Below are 24,783 nucleotides of genomic sequence, written 5' to 3'. Positions count from 1 at the left end.
AGGAAAATGACTATTTCCATGCAGTTCAGCTTGAGAGCAAGGGAAGGCGGTGCAGCCAGGCACGGCTCCTTTCCTCCTCCCCAGCTTCCCTCCCACAACCCATCACTGTCTACTAATGCAAGCGACAAGTTTCTGCTCCTAAAAGCATTCAACACTTGGCTGAGTAAGGTGACCCTAAAAGCTGCTCTCTAGTGAGATCCTCCAGTATAGAGCGCAAACAACTTGGTAAATGGCAGAAAGGACTAACGAGGCAAAGCAGGCAGGGGAGCACACAATGAACTTGCTTTTTCTGATGAAACCAGAAGAAAGCTTTGATTGCTGTCAGCTCAACTGAGCTCAGACCCACCTGGAGATTCAGGTGAGAGGAAGAGCTATGAGGAGTCACTACCCATACAGGGGACAACTCAGTGTCCTCAGGCATAGCTACAGTCTGGTTCTCCTTACCTTTGATTTCACCAGTTTGGTAATGTTCTCTTTCAGCGTCCCCTCAACAGCAGTGAGCTTGGTGGCAATGGTGTTACTTAGCTGGCTAGCAACTGGGTCCACACTCTTGGAAATGCCTAAGCACAACACAAACACATCAAAGTTGCAGCTTTAAAAGCCCAGTACCACACTTCAAAACCTGACAAAGAAAACAGAGTCAATCTCTCCCCATGGGTGCCAAATGACACAGGTAGGGACAAAGGCACAAGCTCTGGCTTAGGAAACTAAGGCTGGACATGACACCAGACCTCAACAGAGAGGCTGTGGAATTTAAGCCTTGAAAGTTTTAAGGACTCATCCAAATGAAGTAACAACTGACCTGACCATACCACGACAAGTCTTCTTGCAACCTAACTCCTACTTCGAGCACTGCCAGTGCTTTCACAGAGCATGCCTCCCACCTCCCCCAGAATCCACCTTCAAAACCCAGGCAGCAGCACTCACACTGGGGTACTGTTTTCTTCATCTCCTCACGAACAGTCCTCTCCAGACGGTTGCACACAGCATTGGAAAGGGTCTGAGAGAGCTGCTGAGAGAGATGCTCCTGGAGCTGCCCGTTGCGCTGCTGTCCTTCTGTCAGTGCTCGATCCAGTCTCCTCTCTAGCAAGCATGCACGTTAAGGAGCACAAACAGCTGACCATAAAGTAACCTGTCAAAGAACTAAAGGGCAAGATCCTCCAGTGTATTAAGAAAGTAGTGGCAAAAAACAAGATATGGAACTACACAGTCACTTCCCAAAGCACTGCAGCACTTATGGCCTTCATAGGTTGGCTGAAGATTTAGGGGTATGGACAAAGTAGCAATGCTCCATTCTACTTCTGAGCTTCTTGCCCTCAGGAATGGACTGTGAAGTGGTTACACTGCAGCCAGGCCTTCCTTTACAGCACCTATAGCCCATGCTGTTAAGACTGCTGAGCTTTCTTAGCCTTCCTAATGCCTCACAGCTTTCCACTCCAATTTCCAACAAGGATACGCTCCTGCTCCTGCTGGGAGTCGATCACCCTCTCCATGTGGCCCATCAGCGAGCTCTGAATGGCATCAAGGTGATCTGTGAGCCTCTGCAGCAGCTCCATCTGGTTCTGACGCAGCTCAGAGAGCTCACGCTGTTGGCTCCTCAACACACACATCAGCTCTTCCTGGAACTCCGGTGTCACCTGTATGTGGAGAGGATGAGCACTCATTCCTGATAGGACCCTCCAAGCTTTCTGCTAGGTGTTAAAGTCAAGCCCCATGCCAGAGACAGAAGCACAACACACAAAGCAGAAAATTGGGCCAGCTTAGCACCGATTTCTAAGACTTTTGTAATGATAAATAAACTGATAAAGTCAAGTACATGAAGGATCTGCATGGAACTCATAAATGGTTGCTTACAGCACGCTGAACCATGTAGATTCAAAACCCTCTTCTAAGCCCTGGTGTGAAAAAAGAAAATAGGAACCAATTCACTTTTGGCCAGGTACAGAGACGTCCTTATATAAAGGAAGGACGTGGATCTAAGGGCAGTTTAAGAAGTGCACTTAACTCTGCTGAGCACATTTTCTACCAGATAAAGAAGTGCTATCAACAGAAGTAGCATACCACACCAGGTCAGTCCCACTGTGATCATTAGTTTGTTGTTACCCTACTGCCAATGCATGCAAGTCATCTTAGCAGGGAAGAGGAAATGAGGTGTGGAGTTTCAAATGATACAGAGCTTGTGAGAACACAGAAAGAAAAACCAACATGCAAAAGTGAGAAGGAAGCCCTCAAATCTGGTGTACGACACCATGGGTTTGTACACAAAACCATGACAGTCTGGGCAGCTTCCTCTCCGCTGTGCAAGACACAGAATGGAACAACACCATGCCTGAGAGCAGAGGGCCCATGGTACTTAATAGGGATGATCCTTCTCTCAGGACAGCAAACAGCTGAGGTATCAGGCCCTTGGAAGGGACGGCAGGAGCAGCTCTGACTCACCTGGTTGTTAGATGATCTTGGTGACTGGTTCAGGTCCCTGGAGATAAAGACAGAGAAACGGGGACTCAATTACGTCAGTTAACTGCTCTGATTATCAGAAGTGCCCAAACAGATCACGGACTTAACAGGTTACTTTAGATTTCATACCCAGCTCAAACTTCTGTTTTGCCTATTATAATGTGAGTGCAACAGGAAGGCAAGGAAGTCCCAGTCCCCACTACTCTGTGCCTCCATCATTTGCAGTATTCACAGGCCCTTAAGCCCCTTACAGACTGGTCCCTTCACAGGGTTGCTTTCAACACCCAGCAGATCTGAGCCAAGTCTGAATGGGGGCTGTTAAAAAAGAACAAATCAGTCTTGTCTGAGTTCAAAGGCAGGGAAGGTTCTGCCAAAGAGCTTTTGAAGGTCTCCCAATATATCAGAAAGAAAAAACCCAGTACTCATTTGTGAAACAGAGAATTAATGAATTTCAAAACATTTCTAACTATCCCAGTTCTGAAGGTGAAGAAACCTTCAGGAAAAAAAACCAAACAACTACCAGAAGGGAAGTACACATTTGCATCCATTCAGCACCTTTACAAAGACCGAGGCAGGAGAAATGAAAAGCATTTCTGGGTGTCACAGTGAAGGACCACAGCCAGAAACTTAATGTCACGAGCTATCTTTTCTTTTGCAACCTGCACAGCTAGGGCTTCAAATCGGGGAGCCAAGAGAGCACAAGAGGAGAAAAGCCCCTTGCAGAAGCTGTGCTACTTTCCCCTCGGTAACACAGACAGGTTGCTCTAAATTCTTATGGGCAGCTCCTTCCAGTCATCCATTTTCACTTGCAAGACATTCATATGGGCATGTTTAGAAACACACAAAAGCAGCAAGCAGGTAACAAAGGATAGATGTTGTTGAACAGGGGCACTGTGCCAGCGCTCAAAAGCCAACTAGAAATCGAGGCCATATTAAGCTACAGTGTCACAGTTCCAATGAAGCTGGCAAACACATCCAGTGTTCCCCCACCAACGTACAATTCTGTGATTTACCTACCATAAATTTCTCTGCTGCACTTTGGATTCTGAGTAGAGCAGAACCTCCTCCCACATCCCTAAGCAAACCCAACAACTGTGCAGCCAGCAATGCTTTCTGTGGGGTTGCTCCTATCTGCAAAACTGGACCGGGGCTGGGAGCTCCTGGCCACAGCCCAGCCTCAGAGCCTAGCCTTGCTGCTAACAGCTCTGTCAGGCCCTGCACAGCTGATCCCACAGCCATCAGTTCCCTGGCAAGCCCAGCATACCCGTCATCTTTCTTGCCCTTCCGCTTTAGCTTTGGGGAAGCCCGAGGGGATGCCTTGACTTTCCAGTCCTTCACAGGCAGCCTCTGCGTGGATGCTTTGGCACCAAATCCACCTGATGTAGAAGCCAAACTTGCAACTTCATCATCATGGTCACTATGAAGGAACAGCAGGGGAGAGGACATCACTTGCAGTACCGCACGCTGTCAGCCTGCACTAAAAGGAGGGGAGTTCACATTGCTCTGCATCCACACACATCCCGGATCACTCAGCTAAGGACACCTGCCACTTTCATCTCTAATGCACAGACCTCTGCAGAAGTCACTTCATTTTTATCCAGGCCTGCTCAGGCAGAGCTCAAGTGCCACGTGACAGGTCTTGAAGGGTCTCTGCATTACTTAGAGCTGCTGTTCAGGCAGAGTGGCTGCTGGTGCCTCTTCTTGCTGCACGCACACACTAGCATAGAAGCCCTAGGATGCAACTGCTGACCCAAGCAGGGAACCCAAGCAGGGAACCCAAGCAGGGAACCCAAGCAGGGAACCCAAGCAGGGAACCCAAGCAGGGAACCCAAGCAGGGAACCCAAGCAGGGAACCCAAGCAGGGAACCCAAGCAGGGAACCCAAGCAGGGAACCCAAGCAGGGAACCCAAGCAGGGAACCCAAGCAGGGAACCCAAGCAGGGAACCCAAGCAGGGAACCCAAGCAGGGAACCCAAGCATAGCACACCCTTAGAGCTTAACAGAGAGAGTGCACTTAATGCAGTAAGTGTTGCAGGAACATAGGAGAATTGGGTTGAGCCTAGGAACTGGGAGATGCTCAGAGTCTTTCAGCTGCTGACAAGCCATCCAACACAGACTCTGAACTGAAGAGTGCACTGTGAATGAACTCACAGCTGTCAAATGGCTCTGAGCTCACCAAGCACACAGAACATGCCCACAGAGTTCCAGGGTGGCTCATGAGGGAGTACAGATGGCAAAAGTGAGAAGCTAACTTCTAAGATATCTCCTCTACCTTATCTAAAGCAAAGGATTTGGGAACAGGTCCCTTAATGGAGTTGCACTGGGAATTAAATCAAGCTTGGTCCCTGCTCTTAGGAGCAGTACAGGCCAAACCTTGCCCTCCAGAATGTCAGCTGGACAGTGTCCAGAGGTCAGTCATGATCAGCTGAAGGCACCAAAACATTATGGAAGTTGGAAGGCACACACACTGAATCAGGAGACAAAGCAAAGACATTCACCCCACGTGTGAAGGCTTGCTGGGGACAGAAGCACGAATGCAGCCTGAACAGAGTCCATGCAGGGCGAGAGAGGGGGCTGAGCACTCCTGTACCTTTGTTCTGCACTAGCATCCTGGCTGTCATGCTGCAGAAGGTGGTAGCTGTGTCGATGATAGGAAGAGCTCTTGTGCTTTTCTTCAACCTCATCCCTTGGGCTAGAGGAAGAAAAAAAAAATATATATATATATACACCATCATGAAAAGTGTCTTTCAGCTTGGTTATTTGCTTCCCATGGGAGATCCTGATAGAAGATAGAAAATTAAGTAATAAAAGAACCAACACAAAAATCAACACAAGCAAAAGAAACCTCTCTGCACACATCCAGAGCGCAGCAAGAAGTGCTGTGTGTGGGTACTAATTTCTCCAAGTCTTTCAGTTCAACACTGAACCCAGTCCAAAGTTTTGTAAGCAAACTGCATATCCACCTAAGCCAAAAAGTAGGTCTATTTGAATTCGGCAAGCAGGATCTTTAAACAGAAGTGAATGCTTATCACTTGAATGTAGGCTGATGGTGTGGCTGAGCAACAGTCTCTTAGTGCTAAGGCCCTTATGGTGCGTGCAGGCAGCAGCAGCCTAGAGATACTCTGGAGTCACCTCCCTGTCCCAGCCCCATTAGAAGATGAGGACACTGATTCTGCAGTGAATCCTAACACTGCTGCTAGCATAATGGTTTGCTTCCTGTGAGCAGGCCTATGTGACCCTGCCCCATTCTGCCTGCTCAGCTGAGCTGATGTCATGCATTTCCTCACTTCTACAGTACTTTATTTATAATACTAGCTGCAGAAAGCCAATCACAGAAAAGAGATAAAGTAATCTATAATCAACCTGTCAATTATGTGCTAACTGGCTGTTTTCAATAAGAGCATACAGGGAGATCACTTGAGATGAATTTTAGCTTGAGGCAGCTTTCTTTCCAGAAACAATGTACTAAAAAAGTAAAAAAAAATCCAGCTGAAGTCTCTATTCAAGGTGAACACGAAGGCCAGGAAAACAGATCTCACCTTCTTAGCAGATATCCTTTGTGTTTAAAAGGGTCAAAGAGCACAAACTGATAGATCTGGCCTAGGAAATGCAGGATGTGGCCTATATAGACCAGGCACATGGAAAGGTTGAATCACCAGATTCTTTAAAGAAAAGAAGGGATGGAAAACTCTTCTCTAACAAGAGACTTTTTCATCAAACCAGCAGCTTGAAAAGCATAAAGAAACCATCAAGAAACCATCCTAAGCAAGACACATCTGAGTGATTACCTGTCTGCCATGCTGTTCCTGGTTTCTCTGGTTATGTCAGGAGCTGCTGGCCATGGCTGACTCACAACACTGTCCAAAGACGCATTTTCCTGAGTTAGAGCAGTCTCCAGTAATGATGGAGCATTTAGTCTGTCCACCTCCACTGGAGGCATGTCCAAAGAGTGGTGGCTGTGCTCTGAATTGTGCCGGTTCCTTGGAGACAGCAAATGCAAGGCTGAGGCTGCAGATGCCATACTGTCTGCGTGATGACTGGGCTCCAGCACCTCTGCAGAGAGCGCAGATGGAGCTGCTGCAAAGCTACGCTGCAAGGTCTCAGAAGCAATCTCGGGGATATCCTGGGACATGGCTGTGGAAGCAGAGGAAATGACATCCGGCGAACGCTCACGGGTGGGAGATGCCTGAGGCACCACCAAGGGCTCCACTTCTTGCAGCTCCAGAGCTAGAGAAGAGTTTCCCGGTGTGACCTGAATTGAGAAATTAAACAAGAGACTTCAGGGTAATGCAGAGATACCCCAAGAAACACCCATGTCTTACACTGGCATCCGCCTCTGGAAAATGCCAGCTGTATCCCTTCTGTGTGTGATCCCTGTGCTTCCACTGCTGAGCAGATGGAGAAGGGCCTCAGCACGTGTAATGGAGCTGCATGCTACCACCTCTATTTGTTCCTCCCCATGACTTCTCAGGGCAAAAGCAGCATATTTCTTCCCTAATAACTACAAGCATAAAAACATTTACTGATCTTTCAGCATATAACTCTCCTCCACACATCACTCTCCTCGACTTGCATGCAAGGGAACACAGAACTAGACCCACAATTTCAATTGTCTCTCAGCTGTGCTCACAACACACTTAAGCCAATCTAATGGTTTGAATATACGTTCAGAAGAAAATGTAACGCTGGAGAACATGAAGGCCAACCTAATTTCAGGTTGTACAGCCCATAGAGAAGGAAGAACAATGTTTTTAGCTTACTGGAACAGGTGCCTTTGGTGTCAGCTTGTCAGGAAGGCCTGGGATAAGAACAGAATGGCTCCTAGGGCTAGTTTGGAGGCTGCTGCTACTGCTACTCAACGTGAGGCTGGTGTCCAGCTGCATCTTGGGGCTCACAGTCAAGTCTTCTGATGGCCTGCAGAGAACAGAGACTCAAACAAGTCAAGCAGGCCAATTTTACAATACAGGTCTGCATCAAATGCTCATGGTGAGGAGGCTGGTCCACAGCACAACAGAGCAACCCCAGCACAAATTTCACTGGTGTCCCGTAAGCCTTCCTTCTTTCCACCAAGGTGAACTACTTCCTGCATCTCCCAGTCATCATACAGCCCCAAAAATCAAGAGGAAACAGGAGAAATAGAAGGGCTTAGTAATCTCCTAGAATTTGAGGGGTTCTGTGAGAAAAGGGGATTGTTACACCTTCAGTTCACACTGTACAGTGTTTAGAAAGAAACAGGATGCTACACAATAGCTCCTTGTCCTTTTTCAGTCCCCAGAAGTAAAGTCTTTCTCCATTATGCAGCCCAACACACCTCAACACTAGTAAAATGTTCCTAACAATCCCAATTACCAGCCTGCTCCTCAGTGGCTGAAGTGTTTTCTTACCCATAAACAACGACAGCCCTTTGGGAGAAGCATGTAGAGCAACAAAACTGAGAAGCAAGAAAAGAATCCCTCTGAGCACAAATTAATCACTGTTGTCAGCCCCTTGGAAGACAACAGGCATGCTCCAAGCTGCACCAGAGATACAAGCAGTTGCCCATATAGGGACTCTGGGACTCAGGCCAGTTTCCAACTCTGGTAACAACCACCTCTCCAATAGGACACACCACAGCTCTGCTCCATGCTGAAGAACAGTACTGGTTCAGCCACAAATATACTGTTCAATACATGCTCTATTCACCTGGACATAGAAGCATCTGTGACAGAAGTGCTGCTCATGGCTGTGACTGCAGTCAGGGAACTAACGCTGCTTCCTGGAGATACAGTGATCTGTAAGAGAATGAATATACAGGGGTGAAACACAACTGAAGAATCCAACAGCAGTGCCTAAGCTGAGAACACTGGTTTCAGAAGAACTTCTGCCACTAGAGCTATATCACAACCCCAAACAATGTGTGTAAACCAGCAAGAGATAGTTATTTAGCACACAAATCTCTTCACAACACGGTTACACCAGCTGTTATACAGCTAAACAGAGCATTCACAATACAGGCATAAATGAGCTTAGCATTTAGACATGCCAACATGTCTTTACTCAGTTGGAATTGCAAGGAGAGCAGTGGTTCCTGTGTTTAGTCTGCCTGAGTCATTACTGCCTAGAAAACATTCCCAAATGTATCAGAATCCACACTCATCCCCTTTCACCACCCCTATCAGTGCTGCCCTCTTGTTACCTGTTGGAGAGATGTACTTGGTGTCATGAATGCATCTGGAGTCATCAGCTTAGGCTTGGCATCATTTGAGAGCGAAAGGAAGTCTGCTGGTACAGGCAGGTCAGCGATACGTCGCAAGTCTTGTTGAGAGCCATGCACAGATCCTTTCTCAGATCCCAGCCCTTCTGTGCCTAGATCAGCTATGTGATCTGGAAAGGCTTCCAAGAGATAAACAAACACCAGTTTGCAGGAACCTCCCTCAAAAGTTTCAATTCCACAAAGTACGAACTTGTGCCACCGCCAGCCATACTGGACTCCAAAAGACTAAACAGAAAACCTGCAACCTGCTAATCAAAGCTAATAGCAAGGTGAACTTTCTGTTCTGATTATTTCTTATGTGCTAGACTGGATGTTATCAGGCTTTGGTAATACAAGGTACAACGCTCCTTTCTCCTCTGAATGCAGCAGCATTAGTTTTAACAGATGCATCCCAGAGCAAGAAATGAACTGCAGGAAAACACTACACACAGCCCACAACCTAAGAAAGCAAACCTGAGTGTGCACAAAGCTTTAGTGCTCCTACCCTAACATATGCTTGTGCTCCACACTCTCACTGGGCTCCAACCAACTGGTCTGCTAGGCTACATTGAGAATCTTTATGCAGTGACACCACTATTATACAGGAGCACCCACAGCTGCCACAAGCTTACCAACACCCTCCTGCTGCTTCCCTCTGAAAAACACTCACCAAATTCTTCATGAGAGCCATGGGAAGGCACAGATGCACCCATGTCAGGACTATGGAGAGGCTGGAATCTAATCTGCACATCTTGTAGCGCTCTGAAATAATATTAAAAAAAAAAAAAAAAGAGGCATCTCTGATTAGTTTATGAGTCATCGAGGAAAGTTCAAGCCTTAGAAAACTTCTCTTAATGGAACTGACACTCCTGGAACACACACTGGTATTTTCTGCCTGTGATGAAAGCAGATGCTGACCCCCATTCATTTGTATCACCCAGTTCTGCCACCCAGAGCACATGAGAGTTGTTTCCCAGCCACAGCACCACACTGGGCTGCTTCCTGTGGGGAGATACTAAATGAACCACAGCCAGAAGCTTCAAAGGGTCCAAGCAGTTTTTCTCAGGAGCAAAAGAAACTGGTAAGCAAACAGCAGGTCCTAAAAGTCAGTGTGGGATTAGGACCACGGCGGACAGCTGTCCATGGCAGCTGCTCTACATACTCACTTGGTGTGCACACAGAAGAGTTTTATCAGCACGCCGGCCGCTGACTCAACAGTCCCTGCTCCCTGAGCACCTTCTGCAAAACAAGACAAGAATAAGATGTGAAGTTGGATGGAAAATGCAAACAAACTGTTACAAATCCCATCTGAACGAAGAACCAGAAGAACGCAGCTTCATCACTCCTCCACTTCAGAGGTAGATTCATTCTGTTAAGGGAAAATGTAGCTTACATCTCTTTTACTTTCCTTCCTTTTACTTTCTAAAGTGAGAACAATCAAATTTGCTCTGATGAAGTCAAATAAGCCTCAGGGAAGTAAGAAGTAGAGGTAGAGTTGGGGAAGATGAGGTCTGGAGCTACCAAGAATTTGCTCTGGCTGTTGACACGACTGCTTGGATGTATTTTAAGAGAGGCATGCTATCCCACAGAAGTTCAGACTAGGTCACGACCCATCCTTCTGGCTTTGAGTAACTGCAGCTATGAGAAGCTCTGCACAAACCTCCCACAGCCAGTACCAACAATAATCAGCCAAGACGTGAATCATTCCCCCTGCTAAGAATGAACGTTGAGTAGAAGGGATAACTCCCCATAATAAATGCTAAATTAGGCATTCCTATGCAGTTCATCCTAATTATCTAAGCACTAATAAGGGACCTGAAGCTTCACCCCTTCTAATCATGACTTGCTAAACATATCAATCATTTTTTCTCCTGTATTTTAGAGTAATGTGCTGCTAATACTGACAACATTAATCAACTGAAATTACTTAAAATGGGCATAGGGGAAGCATATTGTACTGATAGCTCAAAAATCCCTCTAATACGAAATATGATGATGTCATTCAAAGCATCTTTTCAGGTTTTACTGATAAAAAGTAGAAGGTCGGGAGCAAACTAACAGCCAAAGAGAGGCAGCAATCGAGGAATGCTTGCAAGGAACAACTCTCCACAGGACTCACTGCCATAGGCACTGCATTCTTCTGGCTGTTGCTACATCTTGTATCTCTCTCAGAAGTTCTCAAAAAGAAACTTTCTTGCTCATTTCTGTTGTGAGTAGTTTTGTGGCTTGGGAAAATGCTTTCCTTACATGATGCAGAAGAATCTCACCTTCTACTCAAAGTGTCTACTGTCTTCATATCCCAGCACAGCTCAAGCAGTACAATTCAGAAGCAACCAACTGGTTCTCAGAGCTCGTGCTCACACCTCTGATGTTTACTTACACAGAGTTTACCAAGGCAGGCAGTCACAGAAATACATTCTGCTGATACTTTCAGGAATTCTTTTGCTGCTGTGAGCCTGTATGGAATTGGGCTGGAGAGACTCACAGCCCTACAATGACAGAGGAGGTTTCCCTGTGTTCTGCTAGGGACAAGGAAACCATATGACTGCAAAAGCAACACTGCCCTGATACTGAGCAGCTCACCTGGTATCTTAATGAAAGCATCACTTGCACTCAAGCCTGCACAGCCCTGTAATGATCTGTTAGAACAGAAACATCTCTAGTGGCATTGTTGTGCAATAAGAGGCAACAGCTACGATCTGTAGGTTAGGTTTCCCAAGCTGAGTTTCTTCTGAAGAGGTGCAGCCCTAGGACAGGGCACCAGGGCACAGACAGACACGTCATGTTTCAAGGCCTTCCACAAGTAACTGGGTAAAGCCAGAACTGACTCAGCCTCAAGCAGTAGGTTGGACCACAGACCTCCAGGTCTATTGCAACCATCTGTACGGTGCTTCTCAGAAGTACTCCAGCTGCACAACACGCCTTTCATACAGAGTAAAAGAAGACAGCAAGCTTTTCACAAGCAAGCCAGAATCAGTCAGAACAGACAACCTGATCTCACAGCAGCCAAACTCTTTCTTTGTCACCTACCTATACTCAAGTTGTCATTCTCCTCTTCTGCTGGAAGCACTTCAGTGTGCCTTAAACGGCAGCGGCTCACTGCCTGGATGCCGAAGCTTAGGACTGGATGGGTAAGGAGAAACTCTGAGATGGAACTGAAATAAGCTTTGCCCTCTTCTTGGTTCTGCATCAGCTCCATCACATACAAGACCTAGTAAAAGCAAAAACAGTATGTCACGGGACTTTCAGAACACAGCGTGTGTGGACATAAAGCCTAGCACCTACATTTGGAAGCATGGGAATAACACAAGGATGTCTAAATCTGTAAGAGTTCACCCACACTATGCAACCACAATAAGCACATTCTTATCCGAGTTAGAGTTGATCAGAAACTCAATCCTGATGTGCCAGACAACTTCCTCCAAATAAGAACTTTACTTTGGAGTAAAAAATAATCTTTAAGGCTCCTCTGGATTAATCATCTGAATTGTCACCGTCTGTTATCTTATACTGAATTAGCTGAGGGCAACCTCTGTGCACTTCCAGTTATTAACATGCAAAGCCTTGACCCAGGAAGCAGAAACAGTCACACAGAACATTTCTACTTTCACCATTACCCACACAGCCAGCAATAAAATGAACCTACTTTTCTCTGCACATCGCTCAGTATCAGATATTCAGCAGAGAGGTCGAGGCAGACTTTCAGGCTGGGAAGAATGCTCATGGAGCTGAAGATGTCAGGAGAAAATCTAGATCCACAAAGACAGGAGGAGGCACAGAAAACAAGGTGTATTAATACAACCACAACTACCATGCATTAGTTAAAATGAATCTTCAGGAGTTTACTTACAGTCACACAGTGCAACCACCCCCTAAAACAAAAGCATCACAGCTAAAAGTCAGTGCTGACATCAACTGAGATGACAGCAAGAAGACCATAGAATAGGATCAAGTTATGAATTCCAAACATTTAAATGGAAAATGACACTACATCCTCAGGTAACTTATGCAACATTCATAGGAGGAAAAGCGATACAGCATTAAGAACATCCACAAATCCACAGGCATTGGATCTCCTTCAATATGAGATGGTAAAAAGTAGCACTCAGCTGTATATCACCATAATTCAGAAGTGGCCTTACATGTGCATGTGATCACGGAGGCCACAGTCTACTAGCAAAAAAAGTCACATCAAGGAACAGCACAAGCTGATCAAAGGGAAGGCCTGTATCAGCACTTGAACTTCTGGACCTATATGGCTCAGCAAATCAAATCAAATCCACACTTTACAGACCAAAGCAAGGATAACAGATCTGAGTAATATAAATGCCTGTAAAAGGATTGACCTCCTCTGCTGCCATACCAAAGCCTGACAGTCTACCACAGCCCTGATGGCTTTCAACAGATATGTCAAGAAAAAGGCTCTAACCGAGGCTGGAGTAGACTCCACTAAAATTAAAGATCATCTCGGCAAAGTAAGGACAGCTGGAAGTTGAGAGCTCTGTTAGGATGTAAAGCCAACCCTTTGGGGGAGTCAGCATGTGAACGCCTACCGGATGGTCTGCAGGCAGGTCCAGAACACAGTGCACCACATCTTCAGTTCTCTGTTCTGATCTGCTCCTGTGATGAGAAACCTCCAGAAGGGAACCCTGCAGGCACAACACAGCTAAGTTCTCTTAAAGAAGACCTGGTCTCTTGCAGCAGGATATTTCACTGCAATATTCTTGCAAGCAGCACATAGGTGGTTTTGCCCAACAGCAAAGTTCCCAGAAAATCTCTGTTTCTAATCTACCTTGGAAACCAGTATAGCTCTTGAAGCTCAAGAACTGTGTATCTGTAAGTGACTGAAGAAAGATGAAAAATAGCTATTTCTTTTATTCAACTGCAATAGGAATTTGAAAGACAACAAGCCAGGCAAAACTGGCCATACCACAAACCTGAAAGGACTCATTGATTTAGATCTGTCTTTGCTTTCATGGAAGACATTAGAATTAAGGTAACTTTAGGCTGTCTCTGTCCACTCTCTATTTCTTCATTACTAGAAGATGTAGAGGAGAGGACTTGTTCCAGTCACAAAGCTAAAGTCCTACAAGTAGGTCACAACTACAACGAATGCCCCAACATCAGCATTAGAAGATGTTACTGAGTGTTGATACGCAAAGTAAAGGACTGGGGTCTTACTCTGGGTCCTGCTTTTTGTGGTTGTCACAGAAGAGCAGGCAGGAAAGAGGCCTCCCATCATGTGGTTTCCACTCATGAAGACATCTAGGAAAGAATCAGAGAAAACATCAAGTGTGTGTGGAAAGGTAAATGAAGATGATAAAATGTAGGCCCTGAACATGCTAATCTCTGTCCAAAGGGAGCATCTAGTCAGCAGGCACTAAGTGTTACCAGCTTGTAGCTGTCTAGATGCTTGTATATAAGAGACCAAAGCCATTGCTAGTGACCAAAACGACACGTGTGTTGCCATTTGGCTTATCTTTACAAGAACACAATATATAAAAGAAGCCAACACTGAGATGAATAGCCCAGAGCAGCTTTCTGCATTGCAAAAAAGAGAGTAACAGTCTGACTGTGAGCACAGCCTGTGCAAAGCACAGAACTCAGGATTTCACATATAGCTTCTTACTTTTTCCCTAAGGTCACCAAACCATGAGGGGATGAGATTCTCAGTGACACAACAGCACTATTCCCTAACACATCACTTTGCAAACATTCACCCTGTATTTTACTGTGTCCTGAGAATAATCATCTCGTGTAATCCCGTAACAAGAAAATTCTCAGAGAAAAAGCAGCTCTGCTCCAAGTTCCTTCATTTTCTAGTTCTCCACTTACCTTGGCTCATCTTGCCCTTCAATATAGATCTGCCAGAATTTGACAAAGCCATCGTGACTTGCTGTGGCCAATACAGTTCCATCCGGAGAAAGTGCTCCCTCACTCAGGTACTAAACCAAAAAGAGGGGGGAAAAAAAAAAGATCAAGAAAAGTAATTTGATAGCTCCTTAGGGAGAAAGAATAACCTCTTCAAACAGGAATTTGATTGACGTGTTGATAGGACTGGAAATCAGAGTGATTTCTAACACAACACTTTTTTTTTTGAGTAATAATAATTAATAATCTACTTTTCCAAACAGCGAGTTAAGCACCATGGATTAAATGGATTACTCTGCTGCTGTTTCTACCATTACTCATATTATGAACAGAACTCATTTTGTTTTGGGATTTTCTGGCTTTTCACAAGCATTAATTACTTTGTTTTATCTGGGCGATAGAATTAATTTGCCATTTTCCCTTTCAGGAAGTGAAACGGGATTCTTTCCAGTTGTATCTTTCATATTCAAAATATTACCTCCCGGATGCTCGGCTGTAGCCCTGGCCCACTGTCCTAACAGATAACAGCTATAGTCACTGGGGGGATCATAAATGAATAAAGAAGATGTTGGGCTTAGTTTTCCCTTTCTCATCCAGCAACAAACAGCACCGTTAGGTTTCCCATTTACTGTCACATACAAGAAAATAGTGGAAATGCAGCCCAAGATGTCAAACAGGCCTTTGGAAATACAGGTGAGTTTTTCAAGAGCCTTATTCAAAGCAAATGACTATAAATGCACCTTGACTCATGAAACAAAGGTCACCTAACAATGACTGGTGCCCTTGATCACATAACCAGAAGGCTGTGGGTGATTGGATGGATGGACATGGAACTTTCCTATAGTAAACTGCCTTAAGGACTCCAGTTCCAGACCCAGCAAAACCCAAAGAATGGGTTTTGCTGAATGAGCTACAGGCCTGAATGAGCTGCAGGCCTGAATGAGCTGCAGCAATCACCTACATGATGATAGTAAAGAAAACAAAGCAGAGTCATACCGTGCTGTGGCCTTTCACTACAATGAAGCCCTCTTTGATGTTAGGCACTTCCACTGGCCAGGATCTGTTGTTTGAGCGGATGATGTCCAAATCCCATACCTCTGCCTGGAAAATAAATGCGTATACATGCAGGTTTACTTCTACAAGCATTGGTCTCATACAGTCAAGAATTTCTTCCGTATTTACCCAACATATCAGCACCATGAAACTACGTGACACAGCCCTTCCCCTCTCAATCTCAGCCATTGGATGCTTTCCAGGCACTGTTCATGGCAAGTTAACAGTTGCTGCTCACCAAATCCCTCCCCTGCCTACTGGCCAAGCCTGAACAAGGGAACGATGCCCCTGATCCTCCACATTGTTTCTAGTGGTGTTCACCATTTGACGCTGAGCCAGATTCGCACTTTCCTTCCTTCTGAGCCCCTGAGAAAGACCAGCACAACCTCTCTTCAGAAGAGAGGAATCATTATTATGGGAAGATCCCCTGCAGAGATAACTAGAGAAGCCTTGACATCTCTAACCATTTATATGGGCTCTTTTCCCCCATTAGATTCTTTCCCTCTCATAACAACATGAGATAATCTTCAAAAGCAACATTTCCTTACCCTGTCCTCATGCAGCAATGCCAACGTTTGACTCCCCTCTTCACTATTCTCTTCGCTATCATCTGGGATGAAAGGACACCAGATGATTCTTCGAGAGGTGTTCAGAGGGGTCCCATCGGGTCGTTTGATGTTCACCAAGATCTCCTCTCTGATCACCACAGTTAAGAAACATAGCTTTCGGACTTTTCAGGTTTGGCCCTCTGGTAAATACTACTAAACCTCATATTTTTTGGAATCATTGCTATTCAAATAAATCAATTAAAATTAGCAGGCAAACTAGCTTTTCTTCACTGCAGAGTTAAGCTCACAAAAGCTAATAGATTCTGTTAATTTTCTCTTGCAGGCTGCAAACAGGAGCAGGATAAGCACAAGAGCACATACCCCTATCTGAATGCGTTATCCACGCAACTGCTGGTGGACAGATTAAGTCACTTCAGCTAGCACTGCAGCAACAACTGGATACTGCAACAGGTTGCCCAGAGAAGTGATGGATGCCCCATCCCTGGAGGCTTTCAAGGCCAGGCTGGACCTGGCTCTGTGCAACATGATCGAGCTGTGGTGTCCCTGTTCATTGCAAGGGAGTTGGACTAGAAGGCCACAATAGATGTTGCAATTCTGAGCTTGCATTCACATCTAACCATTACCCTACCACCGAGATGAAGTTTGTTTTGACAAGATACTGGATTTTGTCTTTCTCCATGGCCAGGCGCCAGACGAAGAGGTTGCCAGCCTCATCCAGGCACGCCAACTGGTTGGAGTTGAGATGAGCAAAAGCCAGGTCTGCCACACCGCCCGTGAATCCCTTCAGCAAGGTCCGCTCCGCAGTGCTGACACTCAACACTCGCACCATAGCGGAGCCATTGCTGGCAGCTGTGGAAAAGACAGAAGGGAGAAGTCACTATGTATCCGTGCAGTTTCCCTGTCCCTCTGTTTGTCATTCCCAGCACCCATCCTGCCATGAGCTGCTCTCAATCTGCAGTACACTGAAAACCCGTGGACATCACATTATCAAACCCCCTGCAGACCCAGGGTGCATGCAACAATATTCCCTGTGTTTTTCAGCTTTGGTGCAGAAGGAAATGGAAGCATCAAGAAGGATTTCACCTGCCTTGCAAGGGGCAGCTTAATTCCCCATAACTTCTGTAGTGTTTCCTTGAGCAGAAGCCCTAAGCTGCTCTACCTAAGAGATAATCAACAGAAGTTGATTGCTCACAATTTCAGCACGATTTTCTCTAGAAAGATGTTTTCACCTAATGCGATGCCTGAATTTTTAATCCCAAGGTGATTACAAAGCCACCAAAACTTCAAGATTGACCCCCAGTGCCAGCTAATTACCTCTAAATGCAACTTCATTTGTAGTAACTGGACAAAAGGGGCCACTGAGAGGCAGGCAGCTCAATTGCATCTTCCATTAAGAGAATGCAAAAAGCATAACCATTCACTTGGAAAGAGAACACCTGAATGCATGTATTTTCTAGCCAAAGTTTTCAGCTTCCCCATTTCATCTAAACATCGCCATAACGCAGGCAGTCTTGTGGACACCATATTGTTTCCCATCCCACCTGCCTGCCCAGCACAGCCCTCACAGATCGCTCAGCTTTTCTATTGCACACAAGTTTTAATACTTCAAAAAAGGGTAAGGCATCCTAAAAACAGCTGCCGCAGAATAAGCTCAGCTGGGAAAAAAACACAGAAGTGGAGTAGTTGTTTTTTGTGAAAGGCAGTCAAATGGATGAGAGCTACAACTAAGAAGAAAGAGACCAAAGAGTTCAAACACCATGTAGTTACATTGAGAGCAAAAGACACTGTAGATGTAAGTGCTCATTTGTTCCAGAAAGTATTTCACAAACTGTATCTGCATTGTTCTGCTTTTCTCTCCTACAAAACATGCTGCCTTTACATTGCTCTTTGCCTCCTCTAAATTTAACCTTAAGCTCAACTCTAAATTTATGCAAGCAAATCCATCACAAACATCTACTCAAATTACTATCAGTCCCTGTGCAGAGAAGCTTATTTGCTACAAAAACAATTCATTAGATGAATGTTGTGAACATCTACATGTTGCCCGGTGAAACCTATTTCTACCCTCAGAAAACCTTTCCTTCTCAGTACAAACTCTCCCACAGCACCATCTCTTTCCTCCCCTGTACCTCCAAGTTTTACTCCTGTTACGCCACCACACTGGTCAGGCATTGAAAAAGCATTTCTCTTATTGTTACTTTCTTGTGATGCAAACTTTGCCAGTCGTAAAAATACACAGAGCAAAACAGCAACAACGAGAAGGTACCTCACCTCTAATGGCATAAGCCAGGTAAGAGTTTGAAACAGCTATCAGATTGCCATAATAGTACTTCTGCTCCCAGTCATATCTAGCAACAGGCTGTATTTTCACCTGCTCAAGAGAAAGAAAAAAAAAAGTTATGAGAAAAGCCTAGAATAAACTTTTCCTGGAAGAAACTTGCCAAATCCAATTTCCTCTTGGAAAGACCTCTAATGTTTAATAGGAAACTTTAGAGCAGCAGCTGCTAAGAAAAACTGCATACTGAATGCCAAATATTAGAGCCCTGAACATCCAAAGTTATGAAGGCTGATGAGTATTTGCTTCCATTGCAAGAAGGAATGCAACTCACCAAATCTGTCACACTGCAGAACAAGTGCCATAGCCTTCAACTACAGCCAAGAGGCCTTTATGTCCCTGCTGGCACTGCATCTGGCTTCCCAGTTCTTGGAGACACTTGTGAAATACAAAAACTATTTGCTGCACTGGCACTTGCTCTTCCCAAGAAAAAGAATTCTGGTTTTATTTAAGCAATATCTTAGCATAGTGGTTCTTCTGCAGCCCTGACCTGCTGGCTGGAGTCCTCTGCGAGACTGGAGCTGCCAAGAGCAACCCTCTCTCTGTAGAAAAGAACTTCCAGCACAGAAACAATCATCATAATAAATTTGTTCAGGGAAGAAGGCACTTTCCCAGGAAAGCCCAGCTTAGATCATGGAATCCCTCCTGAGAACGAGAAGGCAACTTGGCCAGACTCTAGACTAACAGTAGCAATCAATTATAAGATACTGTTCCAGTTCTTCTCCCCTTGTGAAGCTCCCTGACATACTCCTACAACTCAGGAAAGAAGATAGGCTTAAATATCGAAGCACTGAGCTGACGTGACTGAAAAGCATAGACAGAACCACGCTCCCTCGTGCTCCTTACCTTGTTGCTCCCTCTGGCCTTACTGGTGATGCTGGAATCACTGCTGGCCACGATTTCCACATCCTTTGCTGATATAACTATGCAAGTGGAGCTGTCATCACCAGAAAGGCAGCTTTTGAGAAAAGCAAAGGGCAAAACAATCAGACTGAACTCCACAGGAAGAGCAAAGAGGTCACATGTTTGTTGTTCACAATGTTAACAGCAACACAGGAGTATCTGTGCATCTAAGAAGTTTGACCTGAAGGGAGAAACTGCTTTCATTTAAGTTTCCCTTCCCTGCATGTCAGAGTTTGAGAAGAGCCAAACACTTGGTTTGTTCAGCTTCCTGCAGACCATTAGCCTGTTTGACTTGAGCACAGACCTATATTTGGTTAGAGCAGCCTTGACTGCTGTCCAACATGAGGCGCAAACAGAACAAAGCCGACCAGCTGACCTGCATCAGCACAGCATGCTGGTCATGGTCCTCACAAAACCCTCTCTCAAAACTACAAAGAGAAAACCCAAATAAAATATATTTACATTTGCATTTACTCCCATGAGGAAGTGCAAATCTGCACTGCTCTACACACATTTGTTTGCATGTAAGCAGTAAAAGCACGTATGCTGTCCAAAATACGCCAATGCATACGCAGAGCTCAGCAGAGCTAGGCAGACATCTAGCTCAGGGAGGAGCTTTTCTATTTCAAATAACAGGGAGAGAAACACTTTGACAAGTGCACAGTCTTTACTGCAAACTGGCTTAAGTTACCTCTCAGGTAACACAGGTCCCTGCAGGAGTCCAGCTGGAGTTCTACATGCAAATGTAGACACTAGCTTTCTCTGCAGCCTTGCTAATCTACCTCCATCCTGACTCAAGTGTCGGTCATGCGACCAGTTTTGCTCTCCTCTATAAACAGGCCTGCTGATGTTCTTCAGTCCCTGTGCAGCACAGCAGTTGGGCTCAGTGCATCGGCACCAAACCACAGCTGTCAGCGCAGCTCAATGTAAAACTTGCTCAGATTCCCAGCATGCTCACCCAGGCCCACCACCAGTAATTTTTAGCTGCTTCTTATCTGCTCTCAGCCTTTCTTCAACACTTACATGACCTGCTTCTCCTGCACAGCTCCCAGAGAAATGCTGCGGTGCACCGGCTTCGTCAGCGAAGGTCCATCTCCAGCCACGAGAGGATCAGGCACCAGCAGCCCATTCAGGTCTCCATTATAGGAACTTGACGGTCTCTGGTTCTCATTCACCGAACCTAGGAAAAAGCACAACCAACCATGCACAAAATTCATTTAAAAGAAATAGTGCTGCATGAAATACACTCCTGTCGGTCAGATTCTACTGATCTGTCAGGTAGAAAGTACTGAGTTGGCTCAGAAAAGGAAGACCTCCCATTTAAGGAACTTACCTAAAAGGCTGAAGTCATAGTGCTTGTCTTACATGAGAAATCCCAGCCGACCAGAGAGACCAATGAATGGGAATGAGGAGTTTATGAGGCTCAAGGAGGTAACATTCTTGGATCAGAAAGGCTAAGACAACAATTCAGATTTACTGAATCTAATATTTACATTCCCGGCCAAAAGGTTCTCGATAAGTTATTTCTAACTCCGGTGCGTTCTCACTCTTTGGAGAGATCTCTGCAGTCCAGCAGTGCATACAGCAGCACATACAGCACTTGGGGGCAGCTGGAAATAACGCTTTCCAAAACCATTCTCTAAGATGCGACCTTAAAGGCCAGAGGCGTTCAAGCAACTGAGCTACAAAACCATGCAGCTGTGCCTACGGGATTCCCACAGCTGCCCCTCAGTTTACTCAGCACGTGGAAGTTCACAGCACTCAAGTTTAGGACAAAGCAACCACTTACTCAAGAGCTTCGTCTCTGCTTTGAGGGGTGTACGTGCCCTGCCTTCATACCTTTGGCCAAGGGCAAGTTGCCTGGTGGCCTCCATGTCCCCTGAATAGCTGATCATCCCCAGTGGAGAGCAAGCTCACTCCACCAGTGCCTGCATGTGATTGCACAGAAGTCAAAGCCACCTGTCTTGGAAACGTTCGCACTGAAAGACTGAAATCCCACGTCCTGTTGCCAGGTAACGAGTGCTGCAAAGCTCCTGTGAGACAGCAGCTCGCAGGACTGTGAGCCCCACTGCTGCTGCCACACATAACACACCTAAACCAGGGGCAGGAGGTGGCTCCCAAGAAAGCAAGGCAATCTTCCTATTACCAAAAAGCCTTAATGGCATTAATGCATCAGCACGAGCAATGCTGCCTACAGCCATAACTGCAACTATTACTCGCTTGCCAAAAGAACATTTAAAACTTGCCTGCTGGTGAAGAACAAGGTCAATAAATCAACAACCACTCTATGGATACAACAAGCCTGTGTAGCTCCAGGGCATCCCAGCACAGAGACACCTGGGCACAACACCTCAGTTACCCATCCTGTGTGGACAGGACAGCAGCACAGCCACACAGCATGAGGCCACAGAATACAGCCCTGTAACCAGTCAGCATACCCATGCTGAGCTTGCTGCTGCTGATGAGGACTGTTATAGCACGTTGGTAGGTGCAATAAGCTTCCATCAGCTTCAATTTATCCATTGCAGCCAAAAGCAAGAAAGTATTCACTATGGAAAAGCACCCAGGCCAACAGAGAAAGATGATACACGCTTTACTCTGCTTGCAGCAACAGGAATAGCTCACATCAGTGTTTATGGACAGCAGGGTAGTGACATCAGCTCCAAGGGAAGGGAAGAAGGAAACGCTCTCCAGAGGCCAATGAGCACCACAGTGGGAATGAAGCTGGGGAATGTGCTCAGCCCCTTGCACTGCTCTAGTGGGAGCCAAGCCAGCATAACCCTGAAGGCACAAGAAAAGGGAAGGGACTCGGTGTTCAGGAGGTACACGAACAAAAACATTAACACCAACACTGGGAAAAACCCGTGTTGGGAAAGAATGCTCAGAGCTGCCTGCAGCTAACATGGCAAAACTTCACTGTGGTAATAGCCTTGGAAAGCAGCTACACCCCATGTGACATCAAAATGTGTAAGTGAAACTTAAAAGAGAACCAGAAAGTGGAAGTAGAGAGAATTTCAGCAGCTTCACGTCAGACAACACCAGCCCTGCACATGCAGCTCACAGGACTGTCTCTGTTCTCTGTCGAGGGTCTCAGAAGCTTCCCCTTCCTCTGGCATCACGTGGGAGGTTCAGAGGCCCTTCTGCTTTTCATTTGACTTCGTCTGGTTCTTCCAACTCTATGTGCTACTACACGGGCAGTGCTTGTGATTGACCTGCCATCTGTTTGCTCCTCCTCCTCCTCTCAACTGTTTTCCTATGTACTGGTGCAGGAGCTATGAAAACCCTCAGAGGGCTGGAAGAAAAGCAAAGGAAACTGGGCTTGTTCATAGTGGAGAAGGCTCTGGGGAGACTTCGATGTGTCCTTCAAGTACTTAAAGGGAATCCATAAAAAAAGATAGAAGTGACTTCTTACACAGTCTGATAGTTGGAGGTCAAGGGAATAACGAATGGCTTCAAACTGAAAGAGGGGAGATGTAGGTTAGATGTTAGGAGGAAATTTACTCAGAGAGAGGTGAGACCCTGGCACTGCTGCTGTGGGTGCTCCATCGCTGGAGGTGCTCAGGGCCACGCATGGGGCTTTGGACACCTGGGCTATGGGAGGATTTAAGGTCCCTTCCAACCCAGCTGTACTATGAAGCTGCCTTTCTGTACACTTGCTCCACCACAGCCCCACACCAACCTCTGGGCCTTGAGGCTACACAAACGCAGCATGAGTGGCAGCTGCTCTGGAGTTCAGTCATAGGGTCTTCAAGGTTGGGAAAGACCTCTCAGCTCCCCATCCCACCCCACTGCCCACGTCCCTCAGTGCCACATCCCCACAGCTCTGGGGCACCTCCAGGGACGGCGCCTCCCCTGGGCAGCTGTGCCACTGCCTCACAGAAGGACTGAATCCCGACATCCAACCTAACCCTCAACGTGAGGCCATCACTCTCTCACCCAGGAACCACCCTCTGCTTGTCACAGCCTCCCGTCAGGGGCTGCAGATCCACGATTCTCCCCTGATCTCCTCCACACCGACCCACCCCGCTCCCTCAGCGCTGTGCTCAGACCCCTCACAGCTCCGCTCCCTCCTCCGGACACGCTCCGTGTCCTCCACGTCTTTCTCGCAGCGAGGGGCGCAGCGCTCGGCACAGCTCTGAGCTGCGGCCCCAACAAGCGTCCAACTCGGCTCCGTACCGCCGATCCAGCCCCGGGCTACGGGAACACGGGACGAGCGAGGCCCCACCCGCGGGGCCTTGGGCTGCGCTCACCCCGCCCGGGCCGGGCCCACAGCCGGGCCCCGCGCCGCCGCTCACCTCCCGGCCGGTCCAGCTTGAGGATGTCCCGCAGGTGCTGCGTGGCGTCCTCAATGTCGATGCTGTTGGAGGAGGCCATAGGGCCCGGCCCGCTTCCCGCCCGGCCCGCCGCACCGTCCCTACCCGCCACCCACACTTCCGCCTCCGGTCCGCCGCTGGCGCCGCTCCGGCGGGAAACCTCCGCCGGGACAACGGGTTCCGGGCGCGGCGAAGGCGGGGCGAACATCGGCACCGCCCCGGCAGCGCAGAGCTCCGGCCCGGCCTTCCGGGCAGGGCAGCGTGCAACGTAACGGGATCGCGAGCGGCTTCTGCGGGGGTACGAGCGCTCCGCGGCTGTGAGGCGTCCTCCGCTTCGCGTAGCAGAGAGACGCGGCGGCCCCATTCTGCCAAGAAGCGGCGAGGCGGTGCCACAACTGCCCAGGGAGGGGGGAGTCACCCCAACCCCCGGTCCCCCAGCCCAGGCCCATCCATGGCCTGGGGCACCCACAGCTGCTTTGGGTAAAGGCACGCTATAAGATCACAGGAGAGCAGAGCACGTCGTGCTGCTCTTAGAAGCGTGGGAAAGGGAAGCACTGCGTTTCATAGACTTGAGATGCTCAGACTGAGCTCAGCAAGGTATGAGAAGCCCTCGGAAACCCGGATCAGATGGCTTAGTGGGGTCTGCAGGTAAAGGAGCAGCGACTCTGCTCTCGTGCTATCTCAGATGCAGAAAAGATCCGTTTATTCAACCCCTTCAGAAGCGAAACGCCGCCACCTGCAGGGTGACAGGGACACGACAGCCAACCACACCGGAATACTCCGTACTACTACCAGCCAGCTCTGGCTGTATAAGGAACATTAGAACAGAAACACGGCACATCCAGCCAGGACTTCAGGGCTGAAGGGCACGATGGGATGGACCAGAAGGCTGAGCTGGAAGTGAGTATTGTCCCGTGTGAAGAAACACAGCCAGCTTCTTCAGCTTTGAGGGTTAACACAAGAGATGTCACGAAGGTTAACTGCGGGCTACCACAATTGTCAGCCTTGTGAATTACTTGAGGGTTTTGCATTGGTAAAACCAAACGGCTGA

General features: G+C 47.0%; 1 protein-coding gene across 1 annotated transcript in view; it reads right to left on the bottom strand.

The window, feature by feature from the left end:
- EDC4 (enhancer of mRNA decapping 4) overlaps positions 1-23,870 on the bottom strand; it is a 28,937-nt gene extending 5,067 nt beyond the window's left edge. The window contains exons 1-24 of the mRNA XM_072346689.1: positions 23,715-23,870; positions 20,443-20,599; positions 19,363-19,474; positions 18,453-18,552; positions 16,841-17,030; positions 16,161-16,308; positions 15,556-15,660; positions 14,524-14,633; positions 13,870-13,953; positions 13,242-13,337; positions 12,335-12,437; positions 11,719-11,899; positions 9,855-9,927; positions 9,359-9,450; positions 8,632-8,828; positions 8,139-8,227; positions 7,217-7,370; positions 6,245-6,708; positions 5,047-5,148; positions 3,722-3,874; positions 2,440-2,476; positions 1,457-1,637; positions 928-1,083; positions 445-560 (exon numbers count right to left, since the gene is read on the bottom strand). Of these exons, the coding sequence (XP_072202790.1) occupies positions 445-560; positions 928-1,083; positions 1,457-1,637; positions 2,440-2,476; positions 3,722-3,874; positions 5,047-5,148; positions 6,245-6,708; positions 7,217-7,370; positions 8,139-8,227; positions 8,632-8,828; positions 9,359-9,450; positions 9,855-9,927; positions 11,719-11,899; positions 12,335-12,437; positions 13,242-13,337; positions 13,870-13,953; positions 14,524-14,633; positions 15,556-15,660; positions 16,161-16,308; positions 16,841-17,030; positions 18,453-18,552; positions 19,363-19,474; positions 20,443-20,599; positions 23,715-23,793 (3,279 nt within the window). The 5' untranslated portion in view covers positions 23,794-23,870. The remainder of the gene's footprint in view (positions 1-444; positions 561-927; positions 1,084-1,456; positions 1,638-2,439; positions 2,477-3,721; positions 3,875-5,046; positions 5,149-6,244; positions 6,709-7,216; positions 7,371-8,138; positions 8,228-8,631; positions 8,829-9,358; positions 9,451-9,854; positions 9,928-11,718; positions 11,900-12,334; positions 12,438-13,241; positions 13,338-13,869; positions 13,954-14,523; positions 14,634-15,555; positions 15,661-16,160; positions 16,309-16,840; positions 17,031-18,452; positions 18,553-19,362; positions 19,475-20,442; positions 20,600-23,714) is intronic.
- Between the last annotated feature and the right edge of the window lie 913 nt (positions 23,871-24,783).

The sequence above is a fragment of the Excalfactoria chinensis genome, chromosome 11, assembly GCF_039878825.1.
Source record: "Excalfactoria chinensis isolate bCotChi1 chromosome 11, bCotChi1.hap2, whole genome shotgun sequence".
Lineage (NCBI taxonomy): Eukaryota > Metazoa > Chordata > Aves > Galliformes > Phasianidae > Excalfactoria > Excalfactoria chinensis.
This window is presented reverse-complemented; position numbering and strand designations above follow the sequence as displayed.